The 21,214-nt window shown below is 39.4% G+C and overlaps 1 protein-coding gene across 1 annotated transcript in view; it reads left to right on the top strand.

Moving 5' to 3' along the window:
* Positions 1 to 21,214, top strand: part of slit2 (slit homolog 2 (Drosophila)) — a 426,057-nt gene that overhangs the window by 356,937 nt on the left and 47,906 nt on the right. Inside the window, exons 22-29 of the mRNA XM_048602443.1 lie at positions 1,681 to 1,749; positions 3,485 to 3,556; positions 3,753 to 3,824; positions 5,865 to 5,936; positions 9,227 to 9,390; positions 10,561 to 10,685; positions 17,929 to 18,026; positions 20,770 to 20,909. Coding sequence (XP_048458400.1) covers positions 1,681 to 1,749; positions 3,485 to 3,556; positions 3,753 to 3,824; positions 5,865 to 5,936; positions 9,227 to 9,390; positions 10,561 to 10,685; positions 17,929 to 18,026; positions 20,770 to 20,909 — 812 coding nt within the window. The remainder of the gene's footprint in view (positions 1 to 1,680; positions 1,750 to 3,484; positions 3,557 to 3,752; positions 3,825 to 5,864; positions 5,937 to 9,226; positions 9,391 to 10,560; positions 10,686 to 17,928; positions 18,027 to 20,769; positions 20,910 to 21,214) is intronic.

The following is a 21,214-nucleotide window of genomic DNA, read 5'->3' as shown; positions in this document are numbered from 1 at the left end:
CCATCACCACTGCCTCTAACACGCCATCACCACTGCCTTTAACACACCATTACCACTGCCTCTAACACGCCATCACCACTGCCTCTAACATGCCATCACCACTGCCTTTAACCCACTATCACAATCACCACTAGTACAGCCCCAACATTATCTTCAACACACCCACACTAGTCTCTGACACACCATCAACACCTACCACTTTGCTCAGCTGTGGGATACATCTGTGCTGTGTAGATTTTTCTCCCCTTCCAGCCAGTCAAACAGTTCTGTTAGTGCTACACTTACTGTATGACCCAGCACCAATGTCTCTAATTCAATACCCAGGCTTCACCGCTGTAGAAACTGGGAATCACAGATGATGATATGGTTTAGGAATGATTGTTTTATCCAGGAAGGTGTGTACTGTGGTCATTACTGTTTCCAAACCACCGTCAAAGTTTTAACAACTCGCTGAGTCATCAATAGTGATGCAGTCTTTGCAGTTTAAAACTGCCGACACTTACATTCCATTACTGATGGTTCTTTTGTCATGAGATGAATTTTGTTTTCAAAAATCAGAAGGTTTGGATTAATTACTGGGCCATTTTGAAATAATTATTCACAGACTGGGGAAAACTACATGAATAGGATTTAGGGCAAACAATGGCAGATCTCAGTCTTTCCCAACCTCCAGTCCGTACATAAAATGTCTAAGAACAGTTGCACATTGCAATTAATATTTAAAACAATAAGTTACCACTTCACAAAGACACAGTATTAATTTTTAACTTGGCAATAGCTGTGAACAACTTTCTATAAGCAACAAATAATGAATATTTTATACCAATAATAACAGTTAACAGTTTCCCAAGGGCATCAGGGATTAGAACCTAAAATAACTAAATAAAAATCTTCCTTCGTACTGGGGACAGAAACAGCAGACTACAAAATGTTCATATCATCTGTCTGTGGATCTTGCTAGACATATAGTAAATTATGCAGATTTTTAATATCTACTTGGAGAAGGTATTTGACAGAACATATAGGGATGCTACTTAATATATTGATTCATGATACTCTGATCTACTCAGAACAAACGCTTAGTTGTTAACAACGTGAAGTGAGGTTAAGGGATGTCAGCAAATGTTGGCATTAGGTGAATACCTGCCATTTTTTTTAACCTCACCTCCAAATTGATGAACCTAGAAGCCAAGAAATAATGCAAAAGAAAGTGAGAAAGAAAGGAAGTTAATCTTTACAATTTACTGCAATCAATCTATGGATCAGAATGGATTCTGACTGCTGTGTCTGGACTCCAGTCATAAGTTCCCAAATCTGGCAGCTCAGTCCTGCTGCAGAGGAAACAGGAGAAAGGATATTCTCATCTCCAAGTCAAACTCATTCTTTATCTGGACATCAAAACTGGAATTCTGTCCTCAGTTTCACATACCCCTAACATCCACCAAGCTTGCTTTGTCATCTAACCCTTACTATTTATTTAGCATTTTACTGTTTCTCCGGCTATTGGTGTTTTGCTACACTGTGGCCCTTGGCTCTTTAATTGGTTAGTCACTACTGGAAGTATTTTGTCTATTCTCTTAATTGGTGTATTTCATTTAAAGTTGGAAGAAATCAGGATGAACGCAAACTAGTGATCAGTACTGTTATATGTCATATCCCATGTAATATTCTGTGTTCCAGGTATTTGGATGGAAATCAGTTTGTGATGGTACCCAAGGAACTCACCACTTTCAAGCATTTATTACTTATGTAGGTACTTCTATTATTGCACTTCTTAGATACTGATATATGAAAGCGTTTAGCATCAGGAATAGGCCATTCAAGCCCTTGAGCTGTTCGGTGAGATCAAGGTTGACTTATACTGTAATTCCATTCACTTCCCTTGGCTCTATGCTGCTTTATATTCTTGCTTGGCAAAGTCTATCTTGCTGCATGACAAAGTGCTTTCTAACTTTCCTGCTGGATAGCCTGGCTCTTGCTGTTATCTTAAATTACTCATTAATAGCCAAAAAGTTCCTCTCTATCTCCCATATCAATCCCTTCAAAATGTTGCTCTCTCGCATTTGGTAGATGATGTGGGCCACTAAAAAGAGTGTTATTTCAGAATCAAAAACTAGATTTTAATGTGGTGTAATCCAATTGTATTGTTGGAAAGTGGATTTAACTGTTGACTGTAAGTTGTACATGTTCATTGCTGAGGACCTTAAAGACCATGGAATGCAGACTGTAGCAGACAGTGCTGAGTATCCCAAAGGGCAAATTATGTGAAGTGCAAGTTTTGAATCTTATGAATGCTTTCGTGGTTCTAGGCTCCTTGTATGTTGCCCCAGAATTCCTGTGTGTGTCTAGTGGTGGGGTATAGAGTGGTGGTAAGCTGGGTTGGTGCCCACAGCAAGTGCCACCCTTTGCACTGTTGCTGATGAAGCAGGGTGGGGTGTGCCTGTATCATAACTGACCATGCATGCTGGATCATGAACAGGGCACCCCAGGGAAAGGGACCCCTTTCACCTGCCTATTAACCATCTTCATGTGGGAGTCTGTACAGTGAACGTCACAGTGCCATTTAAACAAGGAGGTGAAGCAGACTGTAGTCATCCAAGGCAGCCCCAGTTGCAGAGCTCACTAGGTCACAATCAGGAATGAGACTTTTGAGTGATGTTTTTCCCTTAGCAAACTATGTTTTCAATAATACCTCGTGTTAGCTATAAACAGATAGAGACAAGGAGTCCAGTCAGCCACATTTTGGTTCTGTCTAGGTTGTGAATCCTACTGAGCTATCAGAAGAGCTCCCAGGATAACCTGGTTCTATGCAGCTTATATAATGTAAATCTGAAAAGTATAAATTTATGCGGCCAAGTGATTTTCAGCATCTGGTGTTGCTAGAGTGAAACTGGTGATCAGTGCTTGGAAATTAATACATCTCTTGCATGAGCTTAATCTTAAAGTTGCACTGAATAATAATAATATGGAAACAGAGTAATGTGAGTCTGTGATTTGCCCCGTATGCAATCAGGTCCCCCAAATAGAATAAGTATCAGGAATGTTCCAGGTCATCTGGAAGTTTTTGTTTAAAGGGGCACCAGTTATAATTTCATGAACAAACTTTAACTTAACTTCTGAATCTGCAAATTCCAATGGTTGTATAACACAATTTTATGAAGAATAAGGAGACACATGAGCATAGCCCGGGTATTATGTTTACATTCTGGGAATGCCCTCTAATTAATACAATGGATTGTAATAAAGAACTATGTGTGGAATTTGTATTTGCACCTCAAGTTCCAAACCCCAGTTGGCCATGCTGCAATGCATAACATGCCTTAAATATTTTGTAGGACTTACTTTTTCACATCAGGCAATATCTGAAGCTACAGTGCATCAGGTGCTGACCATGCCGTTATAAGCTCCTTTTCCCATGTGCTTGTGTAATCGGTGTATGACCTTTCCTACCATTTGTTCTAATTATACTCACTGTGCCTTCCAGTGATTTAAGTAACAACAGAATCAGTACACTGTACAACCAGAGCTTCAGCAACATGACAGAGCTTCTGACCTTGTAAGTATAATATTTATTTGACACTAAACCAGGATTCCCATGTTGATTGTAGAAATACTGATTAAACTGGCTATGTCAAACTCCATTGCAGGCATTCACAATAGAAGAATACTTGACACCTCTGGCATTTTTATTTTGTCTGCTTCTATTTATAAACACTGATACATTATCTAAGATGACATTTTTAATTTCACAGAATTCTTAGTTATAACCGGCTGAGGTGTATTCCAGTTCGAACATTCGATGGGTTGAAATCCCTCCGTTTATTGTAAGTACAAGAATAAATGATTGAGCTTATATTCCTGGTTAGTTTAAATGATGAAACCTTATCTTCCACCAGCACCTACGTTAAGCCTAAGTGAAGATTTGAAGTTTTCTAGCCCCTTCCTTGAACCATTAACACTGTAAGTTCAGCCACCTTTTTTATTTGGTCTGTACCATGCTAATGTTGCCAGCTCCGTATCCCATGCCATGACTGATTGCTGAGAAGACTCAAGTCAGAAATCTCCTTGGGGCTAATCCCACTTTGCTGTCACAACTTTCTACAAATGCCTATATGATGTTTGCAAATCCAGTAAAGCTATAGCAGCAGAGTAGTTAACAGCTCTCATGAAATTTTACATAATAACAGCTACAACAAGTCAGTACAGTAAGGTCATTGACATCAGTGCTGCACAGCACCAATATATAAAGGCAGCTTCCTCTCTGCCTGGCTTTCAAGTGGAATTATGTATAAAATTTCACTGTAAGACCACCCGCATGAGTAGGCCGTAGCTGATCATAAGTGATAGGAGCTGGGGGCATATTTAGGAACAAACAGACCTTGCTGCATAAAGTAATATTGTGTAGAGCATAAAATCAATGTTCCACCTGATCCTGAGGATTTCCTGCCTGGCTGGTCAGTTTACACCAATTAATATGTGCACAGAGTTTTAGGAGAAACTGGAAAATCCATGAGCAAAGTAGATCAGCATGTTGAATTTGAAATAAAGCCAGGACTTGCAGAAATTCTCAACAGCTCTGGCAGCCTCTGAGAAAAAGAAACAAAGTTAATGAATCAGAATTTTGTGCCTCTGAAAGGGGCTGACCTGGAGTTGGGGGGAGGGCTGCTTAATTAGACAAGATGTTGGCATTACTGGAATTAAGTTACCCTCACCCCCTTCAAACTGGGGGAAAAAACATTCTCCTTACACCCCTGGTCCCTATGATCTTAGTAGTCCTTCAAAAGTACCCATAGTCCCCCGTGTGGCAATCCCGAGTGGGAAAGATACAAGTCTCTGATTGGGTACAGTTCTCAGTGGGCAAAACTTCTGCCTTCAGGTCCTCAATTTCAGAAGAGACTACTATCCTGTATGCTGCCTGATTGGAAGAAGATACAGTGGGCCATTCTCCGAAATGTCAGCATAGGAGTCTGGCCACCTCACAAGCCTGTGAGGGAGACACTTGAAGAAAATGGAGGATTCCTATGCATTGACTTGGTTTCTCTCTCCACAGCTACTGCCGTCATCTACAATACTTGCCTTTGGATTAATGGTTTTGAAAATTGGATTTGGTGTCTGTGGATTTGATAATGTCAAAGCTCATGGCGAAAATCTGAGAAAATTCTATTTACTTTTCATTTGTACTCATGCAGATGTGGTTAAAAATGAGTGACATGAAATTTTGTATTTTTCAGCATTTGGGATTGAATTGACAATGAGAAATGCGCTATATGTTAAAGCACTTTTCCAGTGCTTTTTCTTTCATTTACAACATGAAAACGATGTGCAGGCCCTCTGAATTTATACTCCCTTTCCCCAATGTCTGAGTCGCAGTTATGCAAAAAGTGGGACAGTGGTGCAATTTTGACCTAATATGTACTTTGGAAACTGTTGAGATACAGCACTTTGCTGGTCTTGCATAGCTTTACTCAACGTGTAATATTCGACAAGTTGTAAAACCTAGGTTATATTCAGTGGTATGAGATTTTCGCACTGCAAAATAGGTTTAAATAAACCGAATGATTCTGTGAACAGTATGAAATAGAAGTTAGTCGTGTATACATGGGAACCATTATATAAGGTGTGGTATCCCACACTCCAAACTAAACAAACACCAGTGTTAAATATGAGAAATGGGAACCATTATGTAAGGTGTGGTCTCCCACACTCCAAACAAAACAAACACCAGTATTAAATATGGGTTGGCACTCTAACCTGTAAATCAAACTAAGGTGGAAACATGTACAATTGTTGTTTGTAAAGCAGAATGGAATTCATTCAGGGCTCTGGTAGATTGTCTTCATTGTTTATTATAAACTATTTTCCAGGTCTTTGCATGGAAATGACATCTCATCTATTCCTGAAGGAGCTTTTAATGACCTTTCATCACTGTCACATTTGTAAGTCAAAACATAAATAAGATCCAGTTATAAATCGAATTATTCTTGGATAAGAGGAACACATTTTTCTTTTCTGTTCTGAAGCTGAAGCAGATAGAACATCCTTCTGTTTCAAGGATAATGTCTCCCACTGGGTAGAATCCCTTACTACACAAAAATGGTGAAACTCTAAGCAGGGAACTGTGGTATTTTCCTAGATGGCGATTACTTGTACCTTGTGGTATTTGCCAACCAGAATGTGGCACTGGGTAAGGGTCATTTGATGTAGTTCACTGCCACCAATCCTCCTTTGTCTTGAGCCTATGTAATGATTAATGGTAGAAGAAACACCACTGTAGCGTACTGCATGTAGATAAGAGACACCATTCTGAGACAACAAAAACATAACAGCAATAAGTGCAACTACATTTGGTCAGGCATTGTTACCAGCAGCTCAGGATCTAGTAAGGGATACATCTGATCCCTCAGAAAGCTGGAACTCCACTCCATTGGGTGGACCCAATATAACATGAACATTAACCGCTTCAGAACCATTGCCTTAAGCAGTAGGAACAAGCTGATAGATGAGTGTTTTTCCTCAGGAAGAAAGAAATGGTTCTGACAGCTTTATAAGTTAATGTGTTATTTCTTTTGGCACAGAAAGTTGTAATGTTAAGATCTATATTCCTGAACCAAGATACTGAAATAACATTTTGCTGTTAGTTAATTTGAATTTTTTTTTATTTGTTCATGGGATATGGACACTGCTGGCCGACTAGCCCAGCATTTATTGCCCATGTCTAAATGCCCTGCAGAAAGTGACAGTGAGCTGCCTTTGTGAAATACTTCAGTCTTTTGGGTATAGAAGCACTGTACTGTTGGGAAGGGATTTTGATACAGTAACAGCGAAGGAACAGCAATATGACTCAAGTCAGGATGGTGAGTGGCTTGGAGGGGAACTAGCAGGTGGTGGTGTTTCCATGTATCTGCTGCCCTTGTCCATCTAGGTGGTAGAGGTCACACGTTTGGAAGGTGTTGCTGAAGGAGCCTTGGTGAGTGACTGTGCATCTTGCAGAGTCATTGAGATGTACACCACGGAAACAAACCCCTTGTTCCATCTCGTCCATGCCGACCAAATGTCCTAAATTAATCCAGTCACATTTGCCAGTATTTGCCCATATCCCTTTAAGTCCTTCCTATTCATATAGCTGTCCAGGTGCCTTTTAAATGTTATAATTGTACTGTACCAGTCTCCATCACTTCCACTGGCAGCTCATTCCATGTACACACCAGCCTCTGTATGGAAAAGTTGCCCCTTAGGTCTCTTTTAAATCTTTCCCCTCTCACCTTAAACCAATGCCCTCTAGTTTTGGACTCTGCTATGCCTGGGAAAAAGACCTTGGCTATTCACCCTAACCATGCCCCTCATGACTTTATAAACCTCTGTAAGGACACCCCTCAGCCTCTAGCAGTCCAGAGCCCCACCCTATCCTGCCTCTGCCTACAGCTCAAACCCTTCAGTCCCAGCAATGTCTTCGTAAATGTTTTCTGAGCCCTTTCAAGTTTCACAACATCTCTCCAAATCAGGGAGACCAGAATTGAGTGTAATATTCCAAAAGTGGCTGAACCAATGTCCTGCACAGCTGCAACATGACCTTCCAACGCCTGTACTCAACAATTTCATTTTGTGCTGTTGGTGGTGTGAACGTTGAAGGTGGTTGTGGTGCCAGTCAAGCAGATAGCTTGGTCCTGAATGGTGGCTTGTTTCTTCAGTGTTGTTGGAGCTGCACTAACCAGCAAGTGGAGAGTAATCCATCACACTCCTGAGTTGCATCATGTAGACGATGGACACAGTTTCTGGGGCTGTTTGTTATTTCTTCATTGAGAACAAAATAAAAGTGAACTTGGTCTTTAACGATAGCATTAAATGGGTGATAATGAATCCAGCAGCCTGTTCTGTACCCAGCTCAATTTTTAGTACATTAATTTCATTCTTAACAGGGTAAAATTGAGAGGTAGAATGCAGGGAAACAGTCTCTGGATGAGGGACTGTTCATTTAAGACTGAGATGTCTAGATATTTCTTCACTCGAAGGATTGACTCTTTGGAATACAATGCCACGGATCTCTGAATTTTCCCTCATTGAATGTATTAAAGCCCGAGATAGACAGATATTCAGAGGATGTGGAGAGTGTGTGAGGAAGTTAAGGCAGAAGATCAGTCATGATTGTATTGAATGGCAGAGTGGGCTGGAGGGGTTATATGATCTTCTCCTGCTGCTCCTATTTCTTAAATTCTTATGTTCTCTAAGGATAATGGCTGTGTTTGCCACCAATGTGCACTCGCTGCACAAGCAGTTGCTGTGCCTGTGAAATCCCTGCCTACCACCAAGAACTTTGCAATAACAACTTGAAAGAGAATACCACAACTGGTCACTCAGAAAAAATTGCACTGCCAAAGATATTGAGGCAAACTATCCACCCATATTATCCACTCTTTAAAATATGTGGATCGCTTCGTGCACTTATAATGTGCAAGTCCAAGCAGGTTTATTATGCAACAAATTAGTATAGGTAAACATTATTAAAAGACAAGTTTAAGATTAATACCAGGTGCCACTTCTGCACAATATGAATAATTAATTCCAGAGATCATAGCATTGGAAATCTTTCATCATTATTTGGATGCAATGAAGAGGCCACTGTTTCTTTGGAAGGATGAGTTTGATGGACAAATAGCCTCATTTTTTTTTCACTTTGGAATCTTTTACATTAATGGCCGGATTTCCCATCAGCTGTAAAGCAATGGTATTCGTCTCTGACCTTATTCTTACAGTCAGCAAGCTAAGACGTTAAGAAGCACTGAACGCTGAGGAAGTTATAATAATAGTGATATTTAATATTCACCAAGGGTAAAATTACCATCTTGGGGCAGTAGAACTGTTCAGCGGTAATCTTAGGCTTAATATACCATTTATAAACCCAGTTACATCACATTCAAAAAGATGCAACTTCTTCAGAGGTATTTGCTGTAAGTCTGAGTGTAACAGGGCATGTCCTTGCCAGTTCACTGATTTCTAATTGATTACATTCTGAGGGACATCAACAGCTCACTCTCTAGAGAAACAACAAGACAGTATATTTTAGATTTTCACTGTGAACTCTGCATGATTAGGACTTCAGTATGTGCTGTCAGTCTCAGAAGAAAATTTATGGTAAATGCTGGCAATTTCACTGACATTACAGTCACAAACTCTGGACCAATGTTCTGGTGTATGGAAAAGTAATTAAGCAGCTTCCTTTTCTTTGCAGGGCCCTTGGTGCGAACCCTTTATATTGTGACTGCAACATGCAGTGGTTATCTGATTGGGTAAAGTCAGGCTACAAAGAGCCAGGCATAGCACGCTGTGCTGGACCTGGTGACATGACAGATAAACTCCTGCTCACCACTCCTTCTAAGAAATTTGAATGCCAAGGTAATGCCACCAGTTTGACTATGGGATTTGGTGCACATCAAAAATCTCTTTGTATAGGAGTGAAGAGGGATTAAATCAGATCTCGAAACCATGGCTTATCCATAAGATTGACTTCCTGTATTGATTGACTAATACCTATTTAGCTGTGGTTGAGTGGTTTCATTTATAATAAGGATTTAAACTTGCCAATGAAGCTTTTATATAACTTTTAATTGACCTTTGACTTTCTTTGGTTGCATTCAATCTAACATTTTTTAATTTTTCACTTGTGACCTTTGATATCCTGTGCCCTGCCAAAAGAGATTCCAGGGCCTTGCGGTTTTCTGGTGCAAGGTAAGACTGTTGACCCACCCCTGGAAATAATGGATGATGTTGCAAACAGACCTTCTGCCTCTCCTTAAATGTGCTCCCAAGAAAGTACCTAATCCCTCAGATGGACTTGTTTTCTTTAGATAACCGATATCCATTTAATGTGGATATACAGTTTATGCATTGTCGGTCTCACTTTTGATCTTAAATATATAGTGCATGAGTTCAAACCTAAATTGAAAAATAAGTGTGGATTGAACGTTTGTCTTCTTTGAATGTTGAATTGTCTTTATTGTGAATTTTAAAAGTATATTGTTGATAATAATATCACATCAAATATAAAATGCTGTTGCAACCAAAAGTTTTACAGTAGTATGGTGTTATCTCTTTGTCAATGCTGTTTATGTTCATATGCTCCCTTGACATTTAAACAAAAATGTTTTCTGCAGAAAACCTGCGTGATATATAAGAAAAGTTTTGTTAAAATGCCATTAAGTAAGGTTCATTTTCATTTAGTTAGTTTAGGACTGGAATCCTGATCTTCAGTACCATACTGATAACTGAATTGAAGTCTATGTTTCACTTATTTAATTGCAGTCATTTATTTCTGCCTAATATTATTCATAAGACATTCAGGGATTTCAGATCATTAGGGGTCATGAACATTACTATTATTTTTCGTGATTCTGCAATAAGCTTTTTGGCAAAGGCACTGTGAGGTGGACAAATGATAAGGAGAAGTGGTCAAACAGAAAATATAAAAACCTTCGGACTTCTACAAAGGAAAAATTCTCACTTTTTTGTATTTACCATCCAGGTAAGACTTGCTTAACCAACATGAGTTACATGTTATTTTTCAAGGTCCCATTGACATCAACATTCTAGCCAAGTGTAACCCTTGTCTTTCCAATCCATGTAAAAATGATGGCACCTGCAACAATGACCCAGTGGATTTTTATCGGTGCACCTGCCCATATGGATTCAAGGTATGTTCATGTCTTACGCAGAACAATGACAATTGCAGCATTCATAACTATATTTCTCAACCAATTATCAAAAGTGGGTTATTGTCACTGTGAGTGATTTAATGTGAAAACACACAATGCTACATATACAACATTCAGGCTCAGAATGCTACTCATCATCTTGTGTGCAATGTTTAAAATACTAGATGACGATTAATTAATGTCTATACTTCTGAAACATCACTCATGTGCATTCATGTCTTAGGCCAAGCAATGACTTCTTTCTCATGCCTTTCAGTGAGGAAAGGAAATCATTTCGTCCATCAAGTCCACTTTTCTGAACATACCGCAGACCATTTGATCTGTTGTAAACTCACATCTCTAATCTACCTAACCTTTTAAAAATTTCAAGAAGAAAAATTCTTGATATCTTTCCCTGAAGATAGTTGAGCGAAAAATTCCAAATATTGGATCAAAATTTTATTACTCAGCTCTGATTCTACAAATTATATTCTCTTGGCCACCAGTTATGAAACAATAATATTCCGTAGAGTATTGAACCTTTAATAACCTTCTTTGTTCAATATTTATCCAGCTGTTTCTACTTGAAGCTCATCTATGACTCAATAGGGGCAAATAATTCTTTGTGATCAAACATCTTATCACAGGCATGTTAATTTTAGACTTGCCATTAGTCCTGGGATTACGTGATTTAAGTACCTATATTTACATTAATCATGCCTTTTAAAATGTTAAAGACAAGGATTGGTTTCTTCTTTTCTCCAATGGAAATTGGTTTTAACGGATGGAACACCACACACTGCTGACCCACATTTCCCAATGGGCAAGCGGTATTGCGAGATGCTGAGCATTGTGTGATTTTGTAACAAAGTAAGGATATTGTTTTGGGTGAAAAGTTTATATTGTTGAATTGGGATGAGTAAAGTACATTGCAAAGAAACAAAAACAGAAATTGCTGGATCAGAGAAAGCAAGGACTGTAGATGCTGGAGTCAGAGATACAACAGTGTGGAGCTGAGGAAAGGTCTCGACTCGAAACATCAACTTTCCTGCTCTTCTGATGCTGCCAGGCCTGCTGTGTGCCTCCAGCTCCATACTGTGGTATCTCAGAAATTGCTGGAAAAGCTCAGCACGTCTGGCAGCATCTTTGGAGAGAAATCAGACTTAACATTGAGGGTCAAGTGACCCTTCCCTATTCTGTTAACTCTGATTTCTCTCCATAGATGCTGCCAGACCTGTTGAGCTTTTCCAGCAATTTCTGATTTACAGCATCTGCAGTTTCTTTCAGTTTTTACTGGAAAGACAAGTAAAGGCAACAGCATCATGATTTACACGAAAATAAGCTATAGAAAATAAAACTTCTTCCAGACAAACTTTGTTGGCAGACCACTGCGAAACAGCAAACATCCAGTTGCACCAAAGGCTTGAGTTTATGTTCTGCTGTCAGTGGGTTTGAAGGTGAAAGGAGCTTGTCAAATCCAGGAAGCAATCTGCCTGCTGTCTACCTGCCTTCGGCAGAGCTGTCTGAAATTTTACAGGAAAGGTATTGTGTATCCTACCCACCTACCCTGTGAATTCTTTAATGAATTGATCAAATAATTACTTTGTGGCGGGGGAGGGGGGTGATTTGGGGGGGCGTTGGTCGTTGGTTTGGAAGGATGTACAGTAATCTTTTTATTAACTGGTACCTATGGGACCAGGAGTGTACCAGTTGATCAAATATTCTGGACACACAATCAATGTAAAAACACACACTAAGTAATAGAAACATAATGCAGGAGGTTTACACATCACTATTATACTTTATTTACAGCATAAATCATTTGAATAAAAATGGAACTTTGCTTTAAATAAAGCTTACTGACAGAAAACCTTCTCAGTCTCCCCCTGAACTGGCTATTCGGAGGTCATGATAATGCAACAAATTTCAGTATCTCAGGTTATTTTTTTGCCGCTTTATCAAGGGTGCCAGTTCACAAAGTGCCAGTTAGAACAAAGTTTGCTGTAGTTGTGCAGAAAACCCATCTGTTTCCCTCCTTACAGCTGTATTCCACCAAAGTGGGGGACCCTACTTTGGGGCCCATCTAAGCCCGCTGAAGGGAAATCTCAACCAGGTCAGCCCCATGCCCTCGTGAACCCGGACCGCAACCCCCTGAAACAGCGTGTCCACTTTAAAAGACTCCATGTGCAGAGTCTTGCCTTGAGCAAGTGTCATCCAACTTCCAAGGGGCTGCCACATTCAGCAGGGATTCTCAATGTGGTAGGATTGTTTATTGCCTCAGCGGTGACCACCGCTCCGGGGACTATGGGCGTCATAGAATGCAGATAATTCACACCCCCATCCCCCATCCCCTCTCCACCATTTCTGTAATTTTCTTCATATTTTGTAAAAGTTCAAAGTTCCTTTCACATTTTTCAAAGCAATTGATGGTTGGAAGCCGAGACAGGGCATGCGTTCTCTAAATCTGAAGGCCTTGTTGGAGGGAGCTGACAATTTGTTTTAATACACTTCCTAAGGTATTTATCAGCCTTGTGTTAAAGTCCAACCCATTCAGAAAATTATAATGAGACATTCAAAGGAAAGAAAACTTCAGGGAAATGATTGTGACAGACAACTGATACAATCATTTAAGAGCATAAGGTATAGTAGCAGAATTAGGCCATTCAGCCAATCGGGTCTGCTCCATATTTCGATCATGGCTGATACATTTCTCAACTCTATTCTCCTGCCTTCTCCCCTTAACCATTGATCCCCCATTCTATTAAGAACCTATCTATCTCTGTCTTAAATACACTCAATGACATGGCCCTCTGCAGCAATGAGTTTCATAGATTCACCATACTCTGGCTGAAGACATTTTTTCTCTTCTCAGTTCTAAAGGGTCGTTCCTTCACTCTGAGGTCATGCCCTCAGGTCTTAGTCTCTCCTACTAATGGAAATGTCTTCTCCACATCCATTCTATGCAGGCCTCTCAGTATTCTGTAAATTTCAATCAGCTTCTCCTCATCCTTCTAAACTACATAGAGTACAGACCCAGAGTCCTCAACCACTCCTCACATGATAAGCCCTTCATCCCCAGGATCATTCTTGGAAACCTCCTCTGGATCCTGTCCAACACAAGCATATCTTTCCTTTGATATGGAGCCCAGAAATGTTAACAGTATTCCAAATGTAGTCTGACCAGAGCCTTAAACAGCTTCAGCAGTACACCTCTGCTCATGTGTTCTATCCCCCTTAAAATGAATGGTAACATTGCATTTGCCTTCCTAACTGCCAACTGAACCTGCATGTTAACTTAAAGAGAATCCTGAACTAGGGCTCCCAAGTCCCGTTGTGTGTCAGATTTCGAAAGCCATTCCAATTTAAAGAATAGTCAATACTGCTATTCTTCCTACCAAGGTGCATATTCTTTCACTTGCACACATTGTATTTTACCTGTCACTTCTTTGCTCACTCTCCCAGCCTGTCCAAGTCCTTCTGCAGCCTCACCACTTCCTCAACACTACCTGTCCCTCCACCTCTCTTTGTGTTGTCTGCAAACTTCGCAACAATGCTGTCAGTTTCTTCGTCCACATCGTTAATGGATAATGTCAATAGTTGTTAGACCAACACAGACCTCTGCAGACCTACATGAGTGACTGGCTGCAATCCTTACTCTTTGCCTTCTGCCAATATCTTGTCCCTAACATCGAAGGCTCTTATCTTATTTAGCAGCCTCCTGTGCAGCACTTTGTCAAAGGTCTTCTGGAAATTCAAGTAGATCACATCCGCTGGCTCTCCTTTGTCTAACTTGTTCATTAGTTCCTCAAAGAATTCTAACAGATTTGTCAGGGATGACCTCCCCTTGATGCAGCCATGCTGACTTTGCCCTATTTTACCATGCACTTCCATGTGCTCTGCAATCTCACCCTTAATAATGGACTCTAAATTCTGACCGATGACCGAAGTCAGGCTAACCAGCCTATAGTTTCCTGTCTTCTGCCTCCCTCCCTTCTTAAACAGGAGTTTAAGATCAACGCCAATGTCTCCACAATCTCCTCAGCTATCTCCTTCAGAACTCTGGGGTGTAGACCATCTGATCAGGATGATTTTTCACCTTCAGACCTTTCAGCTTTCCCAGTGCCTTTTCCTTTGTGAAGGCCACCTCTGCCCCCTGACTCTTGAAGTTCTGGTATGCTACTGGTGTCTTCCACCATGAAGACAGCTGCAAAGTATTGAATCAGTTCCTCCTCCATTTCTTTGTTCCCCATTACTCCTTCTCCAGCCTCATTTTCCAGTCCAGTGTCTACTCTTTCCTCTCTCTTATTTTATATATATATATACTCTTTTAACACTAGCTAGCTGATTTTTAAATATTTCCCAATCCTCTGGCTTCCCACTAACCTTCACCACATTGTATGCTTTTTCCTTTACTTTTATGCTGTCCCTGACTTCTCTTGTCAGCCATGGTTGCTTGTACTCCCCTTAGTATGTTTCTTCTTCCTTGCGTTGAATTTCTGCCAGACCCCAACTTCCGATTAACTCTGGCAGCTCCTTCCTTATTTCTTTGTAGTTACCTTTATTCAATTGTAATGCCATTACGTCTGATTCCAGCTTTCCCCTCTCAAACTGCAGGGTGAATTCTATCGTATTATGGTCACTGCTCCCTAGGGGTTCCTTCACTTTAATTACCCAAATCAAATCTGCCTCAGTTCACATCACCAAATCCAGAATTGCCTGTTTCCTAGTAGGCTGTACCACAAGCTGCTTTGAAAATTCATCTTGTAGACATTCCACTAATTCATTTTCTTGAGATCTGCTACTAACCTGATTTTTCCAGTCTACCTGCATATTGATGTCCCCCATGATTATTTTCATAGAAAAGGCATATAAGAAAGGCACTATCTCCAGATTTATTTTCTGCCCCACATCCTGACTACTGCTAGGACGCCTGTACACAACTCCCAGGAGGGCCTTTTTCCCTTTGTGGATCCTCAACTATACCCACACACACTTCCGACTCTTTATCACTTCTTGCTGTCAATTTAATTTTATTCCTTACTGACAAGGCAAGCCTGGTCTCTCTGCCCATCTGCCTGTCCTTTTGAAATATTTTGATATTTTGTTTCCAACCCTCATCGCCTTGCAGCCACATCTCTGTGATACCCACTACATTGTACCTGTCAATTCCAATCTGTGCAAAAAGCAAGTTTACCTCGTTGCGAATACTGCTTGTATTTAAGGGTGGCAACACCCTCATTTCTGCTTTGTCTGCCCTCCTTTTTTTGTAATTATTCCTTTACCTGCTGGGCCTGAAGTTAGGTTCCTGACCCTTTCCATACTGTCTGTCCAATTATTTGTTCTGGAAACTTTAATTACCTCTGCTGAGACCTCACCCCCTTTAATGTTCTGTTCAATTAAAAATATTTCCTTACTATTTAATTTCAAGCCCTATCCACAGCCCGAGTCATGCAATTTGCTAGGACCCTAGTCCCAGCATGATCCAGGTGGAGCCTGTCCCATTGGAACCATTTCCTCTTTCCCCAGTACTGGCACCAGTGTCCCATGAATTTGAACTCTTCACTCACACTGCAATATTTGAAAAGGTTTAGGGTGGGAGCTTTGCAATTCCTAATATCCTGGGCAACCATCGTCCTTTATAGCATTGAAGGGCAAGCAGGTTCCAGACATGTGCTTACACCCACCTAATCCTACACTAATCCTGTAACTTCCAGCTAGTGAGCAACACTGGACATGATCCTGGTGTAAACTCCATGATTCCAGCCTTGGAATTTAGGTGCCATGTATTTACAACACAATATATACACAAGAATATAACTTTCATTCATAGTGGTTGACAGAGGAACAAAGTATTGTTTATGATTTGTAGATATGGAAATTTGGCAGTTTACTATTTTTGTTGCTCAGCAGCTCATTGCTAGAGAAAAGCCTGAGTATTATTGAGAAGACAGCTCTGAACGTCAGTTAATTACTGTTCTATGTTGTCATACAGATGGTATCATCCCCTGGTATCTCATTTATTCTGCCAGGTTGAATGAACCTGCTAGATTGATCTGACAAAATGATAGCAGCTGATAGCTATCCATCCTCCAGATAGAATAGGAAGTAATATATTGCTAGAGTGAGAGTTGACGGTTATTTTAAAATCTAAAAGTGACAGTTGACAGTATTTGTAAAACTGAATTTCAGGTCTAGCCTTCAAAGTATATGTGACCCTGTGGGGCTGTTAGTTGTGTGGTGTGACCTATTGCGTTCAGATGGACAGATGACTGTAATCAAAATTCTCCTTTGTGGATCCTCAGCAGCATTCTTTTTTTGCTAAGGTTTACTTTAAAAGAAAATAACAGTCATGCATCCTTAGACATTTTCCTTTTGCCAACACTTTGAATGTTGTATGATCTTTCTATAGTAGTATTGCAATTTCTTTAAATTTTGAGTGGCATGTTCTTTCAAGGGGAATGGTGGGTAGAGGTTAAAGGAATGGAAAACAAGACTGCTTAGTTCCATCACCAAAGAAGCAGCCAACTCTATTCCCATTTCATTACCTGCCCAAAGCCTCCTCCCTTGCTCAATCCTCTCCAAAACCAAAGTCTCACTGCTCAAAAGACTCCTTAGTTCCAACTTACAAATTTCCACCATCCAAAACTTCAGCAACCATGTTTAATTCCATACAATGTTTTGATCACCTATCAACCTAATCCTTGTAAAATTTCATTGATTTCCTGTCATTGAAGACAATATCAAATGCCTCAGCTCTCCCATTCTCGTCATCTTTCTCCAGCCTATACCTCTGCTTGTATCTTCCAGCCTGATAGCTCTTCAGGAAATTTTGCTGCACTAGTTCAGAATTAGCTGTCAAAATGATGTCAGGATAATGACTCTCATCATTATTAATGCTTTGATTGCACTGTGACTTTAAGCCAGAGGCCAATTTGAGTTTAAATGCAGAAGCTAAACTTTTGCTGTCCAAGATAAAGTGGTTCCCCACTGACTTAAAAAAAAGTGTCTTACTGCCTGACTCAATATTAAAGTACACTGAGTGTGATGATATTGTTGTCATACCTATTCTTCTGAATATTATTTATGTTGGACTATTGCTTCTGATCTATCATATCCACTGATGTAATGACCATTTAGGTTAGAATCTTGTCTCCATTGCCTCTTGTGATGGCTGAATTGCTGTTTCTGGTTTGTTGAATCTAGACTGTGTAAGTAAATCGCTCTGTATTCTGTTACTCCACAGGGACAAGACTGTGATGTTCCCATTCATGCCTGTGTAAATAGCCCATGCAAAAATAGTGGAACTTGCCATCTTAAAGAGGGAGAAAAGGATCATTTCTGGTTTGCGTATTTTGCTTTATGTTTATTTTATTTTAATTGGTATTGAGCATTTATTAATCAGCATTACACAACAGACTCTTAAAACTACATCAACTGAGGAATCCGGTAATTCTCTGAGGAAAAGACAAACCTTTAAAAATTAATAATGTATTTGCGTAGATGTAGAAAAGAAATAGCATGTTTTGTTTTAATGTCCCAGAAGAGCTAGAAGCTTTGATCTGATAATACCGAATGAATATATGTACATATATATTTGAAATTGCTGAACAAACAAAACCAGGAGAATAATCTATGCAGTAAAATTTAAATGCAACATAAAAAGATGAGTAAAGAAATATTTTACCTTTGCATTAAAGAGCCATAAAAATGACTTTATTTTGTTGATCTACAAAAGAGGTGTGAAACAAAACATGGGACTAATGAAGTATTAGTGCAATGAGACTGAAAATTAGAGGGTAATTTTTCAGAACAATTCAGTCATCTACTAATCACCTCAACATTATTGTTTTTGAATGTTCCTACAGCCTTGGTCTAATTCGAAAAGAAAATTCCAGACCTTTCACCAAAGAAAATAAGTTGGATGTAGTTGCACAATATAAAAGTAAATTCTGTCCTGACAAATTTGCTACTGTTTGATCAGTACCAAACTCTGCATTGTGCCATTGATCAATTGAAGGGTCAAGCTTGCGTATCTGCCAATAGTGGATTCATGTTGATTCATTTATAAAAACAGGACACTGAGATGAATATTTTAGTTATTAACTAATTGTTAATTATGTAACAGCATTGAGGTAGATTATCCGCTGGAGGTATAGCAGGAAGCTGTGTAACTCCAGCAGATGTTAAATGTTTCATAACTTGCCATCGAATTTACATTGGCCCTATCACTTTCATACAGAGGTGACGGATCACTCACTATATCTCTGTCCATAAGGAAGTAGGAATTATTAAAATAGTATGGAAACATCAGAAATCCATGGCCTTGGATGTATTTTTAATATTCACAGGCCAACTAATTGTATGGGCATTAAATATGGGAAAGAATTGAATATTGTTTTCAAGTTTATATTGGAAGTGAAGATGCTCTAGCAGCCCTATTTCACTTGGTCATTGAAGCCAGAAAACCGATTCAAAATATTGGAAAGACTCTGAGACTGGAAAATATACCTTGTGTCCATGTGGAGGCCCACCGCACTACCGTTAAGTTCCAATTTCCCTCAAAGTGGAATATCTCTGCACAGTACACATGGTGGTCTCTCCTTAGTTTGTGCAAAACACACATTAATCAAATTAAATTTTCAGAGATTTTAAACCATTTGTTTATCTGATGACTCTGCACAGGATGCACATTCACAATTGAAGAGTGAAATGACTGCAGTATTCTTTAGCAAATGCGTTCTGTTATGGTTGGCTGCAAATTAATAGAATGTTATTGCAGTGGAACAGAAAATGAGAAAGTCATTCCCAAACTGCTGCACCAGACCAGATAAACATTCACTGAGCTTTACAGATTTCAATACATTAAATAAAAGCTTAAAAGCAGTGCAGCTACATACTCATAAATTATGAAGCTGTGCTCTCTATTAGCATAGTTCATATGAGAATAGCAATTCATTCATCAAGATTGTTAAGTATACATGTAGTTTCATAATTGTGTGCGTCATTAGGATAATAATGATTTTTTTTATTCCTGTGGAAAGATTTTCAGCTACAGTTTTTGCAACAGAATATTTTTTATGTAGTTATTGATTTTTGAGCAGTTATTCCATCACAGATTCTACATGTGCTGAACTATTTCATGAGTTGTTCTGCTAGAAAGAGTGAAAATTTACATTAGATGTAGTTTCAATTAAGGGTTTGTCCTACTGAAGAATAGGCTTGCCTTATCTTTTGTTATACCAAATGGTGCTTACTAGGAGAATTACAACAGTGTTATTTATTTAATTCCACTAAAACAGTAGGATAGTTTTCTTGGAGGTAGTAGGAACTGCAGATGCTGGAGAATCTGAGATAACAAGGTGTAAAGCTGGATGAACACAGCAGGCCAAGCAGCATTTCAGGAGCAGGAAAGCTGACGTTTCGGACCTGGACCCTTCTTCAGAAAAAGTTTTCTTATTTGGTTATGCCTGAATAATAGGTGTTCAGTGAGCACCACTGCTCAAAAGAATAGGGGGAAATATGACAGGTATAGTCTGTACAGTCAATTCATTTGCAGGGGTTTATAGTGTTTCATAAATATTGCATATATATATACACATATATACTGGCAATGATTTTATGTAATTTATTACACTGGTAAGGAGGTAGCCAGTTCCAAAACTATGGCATATGTTCAAAGAGCATCCTGGCTTAAATATAGAACAGAAATAGAAACTTTGTGGCACAGTATCACCCTAGTCACTACTCTGACTGAGAATAACTAACTCAGCATGAACAAAATTGTAAGACCTTATCATGCCTGTAGTCAGCTTAGTTACACAGACTGACTGACTAGCTGCCTGTTAGTTAGACACCCCCCTTAAGAGGTCAGATCAAAGATTGAGTCAGGCCTTCAGTGAAGTCTGCAGTGCAGACTGTCTGACCACTAACCGCAAAGACTTTTATTATTGGAGTAAAGTGAGTGCACAGAAAACATTAACATGCGCAGCACTTCTTTCTGAATTAGAACAACCTTGAAGTGTTTTACACTTATCTCCATTTAGCATTTTCCATTGTATAAATGTCAGTTGCATTGTTTCCTCAGGTGCTCATGTGCAGATGGCTTTGAAGGTGAAGAGTGCACTATAAATATTGATGACTGTGAGGACAATGATTGTGAGAATAATTCCACCTGCGTTGATGGAATCAATAACTACACTTGCCTCTGTCCACCTGAATATACAGGTAAGGGAAGTAGGAGGTAGTGGCAAATGCCTTTGCCAAAACAAGCAATCAATGCATACTAGAGTAACTATACTTTCTGCTTCTTTAAGTGTGAAAAGCATAATAAAACATTTACTTGGATTTTACTTTCACTGTTCAATAACAAATTATGTTCAAGATGAACCAGCACTTTCCTTGTTTAAGTGTGGACTACATGGTGAGCAATAAGAAATCATTGAATGGCTAGAAATAACAAGGTGTAGAACTGGATGAACACAGCAGGCCAAGCAGCATCAGAGGAGCAGGAAAGCTGACAATTTGGGTCT

Source organism: Rhincodon typus, chromosome 1 (assembly GCF_021869965.1).
Source record: "Rhincodon typus isolate 14 chromosome 1, sRhiTyp1.1, whole genome shotgun sequence".
NCBI lineage: Eukaryota > Metazoa > Chordata > Chondrichthyes > Orectolobiformes > Rhincodontidae > Rhincodon > Rhincodon typus.
The sequence above is the reverse complement of the archived record's forward strand: the minus strand, read 5'-3'. Positions and strand labels throughout refer to the sequence as shown.